This window comes from Genypterus blacodes, unplaced genomic scaffold (genome assembly GCF_046128005.1).
Source record: "Genypterus blacodes isolate CSIRO-AG114 ecotype Tasmania unplaced genomic scaffold, CSIRO-AGI_Gbla_v1 ptg000279l_1, whole genome shotgun sequence".
NCBI lineage: Eukaryota > Metazoa > Chordata > Actinopteri > Ophidiiformes > Ophidiidae > Genypterus > Genypterus blacodes.
The window spans coordinates 5,001-13,952 of record NW_027467070.1 but is presented as its reverse complement, the minus strand read 5'-3'; the positions used below and the strand labels follow the sequence as shown (position 1 = coordinate 13,952).

The following is an 8,952-nucleotide window of genomic DNA, read 5'->3' as shown; positions in this document are numbered from 1 at the left end:
ATCACATGGCCTCATCGCCTCTTTGACTCAGTTTGTTCATGATAACATTACAGGCAGCTTCTCACAGTGATGCGTTCAGGTCCAGGGAAGAACGTGGAGATTTGGTGGCCCCGGGCAAACGCTGATATAAGGCTTTGTCCCCCTGGGGTAGAAATAATAATGATGTTTGTTTGTTAGTTTACATCACAGCAGGAAAACTAAACACTTTAAATTCCACAGGGAACAACAGTAAACTAAACACTCAATCTGCTTCATTAGTGGTTTGTGATGTTTTAGAATTGGGTCAGATTAAAATCACAAAAATCAAGAAGTAAATTTGAGTTAAGTTCACCTACATCAGTTGGTCTTCTTACAAAATATAAGGAATAAGAGGAAGAGGAAGACCTGATGTATATCCAACATCCATAATTTGAGATTTATAGGGGCGCATACCTCCCCTGCCCTCCAATGAAACACACCCGTGTTCATGTCAGTGATGTAATAAAGTTTACAGCTCTGCACTCCTGCAATCTGAGGGTGAAAACAAATCAAATACAAAACTACTGGACTTCCTGTTCGTTCAGAGCTAATGTGGATATAAATCATGAAAAAGGAAACATCGACCCTCATTCCAACATAAACGGCTCTGAAAAATGGAAAAAGTTTGTCTGTTTCACTTTAACTTACAGGGATACACTCCATCAGTGTGTTCATGTTCCAGCAGCTGCTTCCTGTCAGAGGATAAGTGTGAAAGGATGAGAAACAAAAAAGGCGTTTCACTGCACAAAGGTCAATCGATGCACTTATTACATCTGTCCACTAGAGGGAGACACAAGCATCTTTCAGACAATGCAGTCTGGGACACACATTTCTCTATTTTCCTGCACGCACACACACACACACAAAATAAGTCTTTGACAAACTTCTTTCTACAAGTTTATTGAATTTTACTACAACACAGTGGTTCACATACAGTACAGCTTAGTGATGAGTGTGTGTGTATATACAGAAGAAGTCTGCAGGGGGATTCACATAATCATGGCGACGCTACAGTCTAAGCATACATAAATAAATTAAACAAACATCTCTTGGTTTCTCTGAACATACGTAGCGTGTGCCTCTCTTTTACATGTTACTATGTCATGACACGCTGTTTACTTACATGATTAACAATATTTATCACATGTACTTTAGATATGTTGGAATCAGACAGTGGGATAGTAGATGACAGTATAATACACGATATCTCCCCCTCCCAGGGATGAACCTCACTCATGATCTGACACAGGATGTCTGCTCTGACACACACACACACGCACACACACACACACACACACACAGGAGGGGTTTGGCTGTGTTATCTTACAGGTCGTGTGCAGGGGCGGAGGTGTTACGCGTGTGGAGATGTGGTTGGATCTGCAGTCCTCGCTCTGACCTGATTGTTTATCAGCGTTCACATCATGGGTGTGGGGCGAATGAGGAAGACTGTGATGATGATGGTGGCTGTGATGGTGGATGTGAAGCCCTGAGATGTTAATGCCTGCAGTAACACCAGACGCAGCGGTTCTGTCATCGCCGAGGCCGCAGTAGACGAGCGGATCAGAGGGTTGGGGCTCGATCATGGAACAATGGAATACACTGATCAGAAATTTGGTTTTTAAGAAGAAAAGTGTAAAGGTTCAATCTGATTGAAGTGTAAATGAAAGTGCGAAGGGAAGTGGATTTACTTTCATTTAAAGGCGTCAGACACCTGAACGCAGCCCTGATGTCACAGTTAAGTGTAGTTCAGTCCCTCAACTCTGCCCAGGACCTGCAGCTTCTCTCCTGATTGGCTGATCAGGATTTCTATGAGAAAACTCAGCAGGACCCGACAACAAACAAACAACCAACCACACACTCGTCCTTCATGTCCAGACGGATGGCTGCTCAGCTGGGGGCGCCTCCACACACACACACGCACACACGCACACACGCACACACACACACACACACACACACACACACACACGGCTCACCGAGGAGCGTCCACACATGCTGAGATGTTGATAGCATTAAAATCACAGTCTAATTAGTAGAAATCCAACTGTGACACCAACAGCTTGGTAACCAAAGTGTGTGAGTAGGGCTGATATGAATATAAATATTGTAAAAGGAAGCGTTTGCCCTCATTCCACCTTAAATGCCAAAGGAAACCAAATGTCCAAATGGAATCTGGGGAATGTTTTCAGCTTCATTTTTGAATGAATCTAGCGTCTGGACTCAGCTCAAGAGGTAAACGTATCCCTTCATCCACAGCTCCTCCAGCCAGGCCGAGCTGCTGTCCTCCCTCCTGATTGGCTGGTCAGGATTTTAAACGGAGGAACTGGAGCTCGCCTGTCAATCCCACACAAACATGCTGAGACGCTGCTCCAAAAACAGATTTAGAAAGACAGAATGTTTAGACTATCGTTTCAAAACAAGGGGGTCAGAACTTCTGAAGAGAAGAAAGAACATGACAACATTATTATTTCTCTGGTTTCCACCTTCTGATCGGCCCCGAAGTGCTAAACCCCAAACTCCTGCTGATCTACTGCGTCACGGTGAAGGTGTTAATCAGCTGTGATGATGGTTTGAGATGGAGAAGGAAATTCAGCATTCAGTTCTACTTACAGTTAATGTTGTACTAAAGTTGCATTTCACTCTAGAAACTCTAAATCCAGCTCATATCTAATATATGAGAGGATGATATCTCAGTTCTCTATGTGTGTAAGAAGCTCTAGAGGTAATTACAGATGTTCTTATGCACATGACAGCGTGTTATTAGACAGAGAGGAACCAGCTGCTCTTAAGGAGGATGAGGCGGCCGTGTGGTGCAAAACAAGGAAGAGCCAGATGAGTTACATCATCCACCTGAACAACACACAGCTGTGACCTCACAGGAGCAACACAACTACACAAGGTTTCCCACAGACGGACATCTGACTCTGAATGTCTCTTTTTTCCTCTGCAGCTTTTCAGATTCATCCTGGGCCGGATTCTAATCCACTTTAAAGTAGAAAATCTAAAAGCTCAGAACCCAGGATCAGGATCAGGATCAGGATCAGGATCTGGACTCCATCAGCTCACTGAGGGTAAACCTGCTCTCTGTGGCTGACATCTGTCCAAGTCCATCAGACGGTTTCACTCGCCACATACCAGCTCACCACTGGGATCATGACACATGCAAAGCTCTGAAAGCGAACACGCTAAGCGACATGCACGCAGAGTGTGTGTGGCTCTTCTGTTACAAGCTGCCGTTACACACCAGACTCTTATTTATGATGGAGGTAAAGGTCAGGAGCTCCTGCGTCGTCGGTGCGATGCCCTTAAGAAGGTGTGAGGAGGGGAAGGAGGGGAAGGAGGGGAAGGAAAGGAAGGAGGACGCTGGGCCAACGTACAAACAGCTGCTGGGCCAAAACCTCTACTGGAGTATACTGACCTATTATATTTACAATGTGTGTGTGTGTGTGTGTGTGTGTGTGTTACTAATCAGGGGTGGCGCCAGTCCAGTTTCAGTTCACCCACTTCAGGAGGGAAACATGTTCTCATAAGTGATGGATTGATTCACTAAGCGATCGGTAAATTGATCCTGTGGATGTTCTGTATTTTAAAAGAACAAATTCTGATTGGATTCTAGATTCAGGCCCTGATTGGATGAACTGGATCGGACTGGACCCCGGGCGAGCGAGCGTGTGTGAGAGTGGGTCACCACGGGAACAGGAGGAGCTTCATCTAAGTTAGAAGACTACAGGGAGACGGATCTTCATCGTCATCCTCATCAGTGATGCAGTGGGAGAGGGAGGGAGTGAGGCTGCATGCAGATGGATTTGGGGAGGGGGGGTGGTGGGGGGATGGACGGGAACAGTGTTTGGTCATCTGCAGAGAGAAGAAGAAGAGAGGAAGAAGAAGGAACCATTTAGAGACACACAAGAAAGAGGAGGTGTCACTAAGTCATGCTTATGGAGGATCATACTGTGTGTGTGTGTGTGCGTGTGTGCGTGTGTGCGTGTGTGCGTGTGTGTGTGTGTGTGTGTGTGTGTGTGTGTGTGTGTGTGTGTGTGTGTATTAATGCGTCAGCGCTCAGTTACCATGGCATTAACTGGCAGCGGTCTCCTGCTGAATGACGTAGTGCCTGTTTGAATCATCCACCTCACTGCCACAGTGGACATCACTCCTGTTAACACACACACACACACACACACACACACACACACACACACACACTCAGTACACGACAGGAACATGTCCACACGCCTGCACATCAGTCTCCATTAAATAAGATCCTCATGAAACTGCTTCGGCACAAATGAGACTAAGAATCAAATGTCCTCGTGTTTGACCCATATTTGTCTTTTGATTGACAGCTGCTGAGGCTCCTGAGCTGCTCACCTGTTGTCATTGATGTCTCTCGTCTCACTGATGACTCTCGTCTCACTGATGTTGTTTCCTGCTAGAGAGACACACACACACACTTACACCGACTGACAAACACAGCATGAGTGCATGCATGTACAATACAAATGTGTGTGTGTGTGTGTGTGTGTGTGTGTGTGCACTCACTCACCGTTGTCAATGTTGAGTGGGAAGGACTCCAGTATGTCCCCGTTGAATTTTCCTGCTCTGTAGCCCAACGCTGTGGAAACTCTGCTCAGAACCCCAGAGAGGAAACAGAAAACACAATCAACACACACACACACACACACACACACACACACACACACACACACACACACACACACACACACACACACACACACACACACACGTATGTTGCTGATGTCACTCACGTGTTGGTCTGGACGGAGCTGGGGTTGCAGTTTACGGCGGCGGAGCCTAGCTGCATCCCGTTGCCCTGGAAGAGGGCGTTGCTGTAGGTGTTCGCTTGTTCGGTGGCACGGATGTACGTGTAGAAAGGGTTGGTGGGAGAACAGGCAGAAGGCTGCTTCGGTCTCACTGGTTTGGCTGTCGGGGAAACAGGAGATGTAAACAAAACAGTATAGGAAATAAAGATGCTTATGTTGGGAGACTGAACCAAACTATGGGCGGTACCGATCTGTGCTGCGTGGGGGCGTCTCAAGGCGTTCTTGGCCCTCATGGCGTCCTTGATGCGGTCCACCTCTTGCTGGTAGCGGCGTCGGTCCATCATGGCGCCCTCCTTGGCGTCCCTCAGTGCAGTCTCCAGGGCCTTAACTCTCTCAGCAGTAGACCGAAGACGTTTCTCCAGCTTTGGAAGCTCACAACGCAGATCTGCATTGTCACGAACCAACTGGAGGGGGAGAGAACACTGCAATTATGACTGATAACGGAACAAAACCATGTAGTGACATCACTGTGTCATATTTCTGAAGTTTCATAATGAGTCATTACCCACTGATGCCACGTGGGGGCGCCAAAACAAAGCATAGCACCTTTAAATATAATGTAAGTAGTATTGTCAGTGATGCATCTTCGGTCCCAGTGTCTCACCTGTTTGTGAACCTTTGTAAGTTGGTCCAGGTTATTCTCAAGAAAGGAAATCTTCTGCTTCTGGGTGCAAGACCCCCCGCTATCATCAGGTTCCATTTCGGAACTCTGAAGAGACAGAAAAGGGAGATATGAGTGAAAATAAAGCTCTCTGTCCCTGATTTAAGTCACTGCCCTGAAGAAAAGGTCATGATTCCCTTAATTTGTATTTCAAATAAAGCGACTGCTCACTTTTTTAACCCGCGACGTGAGATCTTGAACGAACAGCTTGCGCAGGTTGTGGAGGGTCTGGAGCTCGCGGGCCTGCGGGACAGACAGATGGCAGAGGACATGAGGACGAGAGGAGAGGAGAGGAGACGTGTGCAGGGAGAACAGAGAGGGAAACAGATAGAGTAGATGTTCGTGTTTTACTCACGACGGTCTCCTCCAGACCCTTTAAGTCCTGTTTGGTCTGCTCGTGACGCTCGTGCAGGAATCTGACAGAAGAAAGAGACGGATCATTCAAATGTTCCCTTTTCCAGCATTGTCATTATAGTATTATAGTTTCTCCAGTACGTCTGGACTCCAGTGAGGAGTCAGAGTGGGAGGAAACTCACGAGAGCTCCTCCAGGCGCTCGCTCTTGGAGTTGTCCTGGCTCTTCAGGCGCTCAAAGTCAGCGCGGACCTGAGCGAGCTCCAACTCCAGCTTGGAGTTACGACTGGACACCAGAAACGACACAAGAAGGATAGAAGAGAAAAGAAGAAGAGAGAAGAAGAGAGCAGGAGGGAGTTCAGTTAGAGACACAGTGAAGAGTCATGTGATGAAAACTGCGTTGATGATGAATGAGGTTTACTGACTCAGTGAGCTCGTCGATGATCCTCTGCTTCTCGTTGATCTCATCCCGCAGGCGAGCCAGCTGCTTGTGATAGAGGCCACGGTGCGACTCGCCCTGCTGCTGAGGAACCTTCTGGAGACGAGAGAGGGAGAGGGGGGGAGAGAGAGAGAGAGGGAGAGGGAGAGGGAGAGAGAGGGAGAGGGAGAGGGAGAGAGAGAGAGGGAGTGAGAGTATTAATCCATGTCAGATTGGAGCAGAAGGAGTTCAGGAGTGAGAATGGAGACAGCTGGATGATCTCACCTTCACATTTCCATCCTCCAGCTCGCCCTTCTCTCCATCCTTCTCCTCCAGCAGGGAGTTATCTGTTAGAGAGAGAGAGAGAGAGAGAGAGAGAGAGAGAGAGAGGGAGCAACATGAGATCAGATGAGATACTATTAAAGCAGCAATCATGGATATGTTTCTCTGTGTAAACACTGTAGGTCACTGACAGTTTGTTATGTTGCTCTTCTGCCATCTACTGGCGAACTGATGCAACATCACCAGAATATCGTTTTACATAATCTGATGATTTTGCAGAATTTATTGATTTGGAGAAATTAACGTGTGTGTTTGTGTGTGTGTGTGTGTGTGTGTGTGTGTGTGTGTGTGTGTGTGTGTGTGTGTGTGTGTGTGTGTGTGTGTGTGTGTGTCTTAGTGAAAATGAGTGCTGGAATTGCTTGCATGCCTTCTGTTTTGTAATTGTGCCAGTATCCGTGTGTGTGTGTGTGTGTGTGTGTGTGTGTGTGTGTGTGTGTGTTACCCTGGTCCTGCAGCTTGGCCAGCTCCTCGCTCAGGGAGTCGTGGCTCTCCTCCAGCTGCCTCTTCTTCTGCTCCACACTCTGCATGTACTCGGTCAGAGAGCGGATCTTTGCCTCGTGCTGCACACACACACACACACACACACACACTCAGCCGTCACAATCTGGACAGTCAAAGCTTCCATCTACTCATTCACCATTTCATCCATCCTCCTCCTCCTCCCTCTGTCGCTCACCTGGGAGATGAGGAGCTGGCAGGAGGACAGCTCCCTGCCGGTCTCCTCCATCTTGCGGTGGCACTCCAGCTGCAGGTTCTCCAGCTGGCGGCAGCGCTTCACCATGCTCTTCACCTCAGACTTGATCTTGCTGATGTAGAGGCGGGCCACAGTGAACTCCTCCTCGATGGCGCCGCTGATCTCCACCGGCTGCAGATTTGAGGTGAGGCAGATTATTATGCAATGAGGCTCTACAGCGCCCCCGGTGGCCTAAACACAGACTGCACTGAATCCCGCGTTCACCCTGGACTCCCACTCACCAGCTTGATCTCCCCGTTGCCCACGATGGTGCTGAACTCGCTCAGGTCCCTCATCAGCCCGTTGAGGACGTCAGCGATGCGCTTCCTCTGCTGACCGCTCACTTGCTGCATACGGGAGAGCTCCGCCTCCAGCTCCATCAGACTGGCCTGAAGCAGAGAAGAAGAGAGGAGAGATTGAACCAATGAGGGATTTAACAGAATGAGTAGATTTCTTTCTTCACACTTGGTTATTCTGAACACATTGTCTCATTCTGTTCCTCCCTCTCACCATTTTCTGGGCCAGCTGGTCGGCCAGCAGCTGGTTCTGCAGGCCCTTCTCCTCCACCTCCTGGCTCTTCTGGTCGTAGTTGATGGCGAGCTCCTCCAGGGCCTGCAGCACCTCCTTCACCTCCGCTTTGGCACAGTCGCTCTCCACCTGCAGACGGCCCAGTTCAGCCTGGACCTTATCGCCGTCGCCGCGGGAGGAAGCCAACAGCTGGGGGGAGGAAGGGGGTTATACATCATCATCATCATCATCATCTGTGTGGGTATGTGTGTGTGTGTGTGTGTGTGTGTGTGTGTGTATCCACCTCATCCTGGTCCATCATCTGCTGCTTCAGTTTCTCCACAAACTGGCACTGCAGGTTGATCTCATCGTCCTGCGTAAACACATTATACACACACAATCATTATACTGTATATGTGACTTTGTTATCAGCACTTCAATCACCATTGTGCTCTCAGTGTGTGTGTGTGTGTGTGTGTGTGTGTGTGCACCTTGTCGTCCAGCTGCTTGTAGAGCTTGCGGATCTCCTCCTCGTACTTCTGCCGCTCCTCCTCAGAGATGCGGACCACGATGGAGGAGGTGTCGTTATCCAGAATGGGTCGATCCTCCACGGTCTCGATGCGAGTCACTGCGTCAGTGGTGCGCTCCATCTCAGGCACGTTCTCTCCTGGGACAGGGGACAGGCAGAGACAGGGACAGAGACAGAGACAGAGAGAGAGAGAGAGAGAGAGAGAGAGACAGAGACAGAGACAGAGACAGAGACAGAGACAGAGACAGAGACAGAGAGAGAGACAGAGACAGAGACAGAGACAGAGAGAGAGACAGAGACAGAGACAGAGAGAGAGACAGAGACAGAGACAGAGACAGAGACAGAGACAGAGAGAGAGAGAGAGACAGAGAGAGAGAGAGAGACAGAGACAGAGACAGAGACAGAGACATGTGTTTATGATGACAGCAGAGCAGAGATTTACAGTGATGGACAGGAAGTCTAACGTCTCTCACCGTTCCTCCAGCGGTTGAGCTCAGTCTCCAGTTTGGTGATGGTGTCCTTCAGAGTCTTGTTCTTCTCCTTCTCCTTCT

The 8,952-nt window shown here is 48.6% G+C and overlaps 1 protein-coding gene across 1 annotated transcript in view; it reads right to left on the bottom strand.

Annotated features, from left to right (window-relative positions):
- Positions 1-4,092: 4,092 nt before the first annotated feature.
- Positions 4,093-8,952, bottom strand: part of LOC143017279 (kinesin heavy chain-like) — a gene marked incomplete at its 5' end in the record, with an annotated part of 8,963 nt that continues 4,103 nt past the window's right edge. The window contains 18 exons of the mRNA XM_076172018.1: positions 4,093-4,171; positions 4,387-4,447; positions 4,562-4,641; positions 4,785-4,959; positions 5,047-5,263; positions 5,464-5,568; positions 5,692-5,763; positions 5,876-5,936; positions 6,057-6,158; positions 6,298-6,407; positions 6,576-6,637; positions 7,075-7,192; positions 7,309-7,497; positions 7,608-7,754; positions 7,876-8,082; positions 8,177-8,245; positions 8,364-8,539; positions 8,875-8,952. The exon at positions 8,875-8,952 is cut by the window's right edge and continues 71 nt beyond it. Of these exons, the coding sequence (XP_076028133.1) occupies positions 4,093-4,171; positions 4,387-4,447; positions 4,562-4,641; positions 4,785-4,959; positions 5,047-5,263; positions 5,464-5,568; positions 5,692-5,763; positions 5,876-5,936; positions 6,057-6,158; positions 6,298-6,407; positions 6,576-6,637; positions 7,075-7,192; positions 7,309-7,497; positions 7,608-7,754; positions 7,876-8,082; positions 8,177-8,245; positions 8,364-8,539; positions 8,875-8,952 (2,108 nt within the window). The remainder of the gene's footprint in view (positions 4,172-4,386; positions 4,448-4,561; positions 4,642-4,784; positions 4,960-5,046; positions 5,264-5,463; positions 5,569-5,691; positions 5,764-5,875; positions 5,937-6,056; positions 6,159-6,297; positions 6,408-6,575; positions 6,638-7,074; positions 7,193-7,308; positions 7,498-7,607; positions 7,755-7,875; positions 8,083-8,176; positions 8,246-8,363; positions 8,540-8,874) is intronic.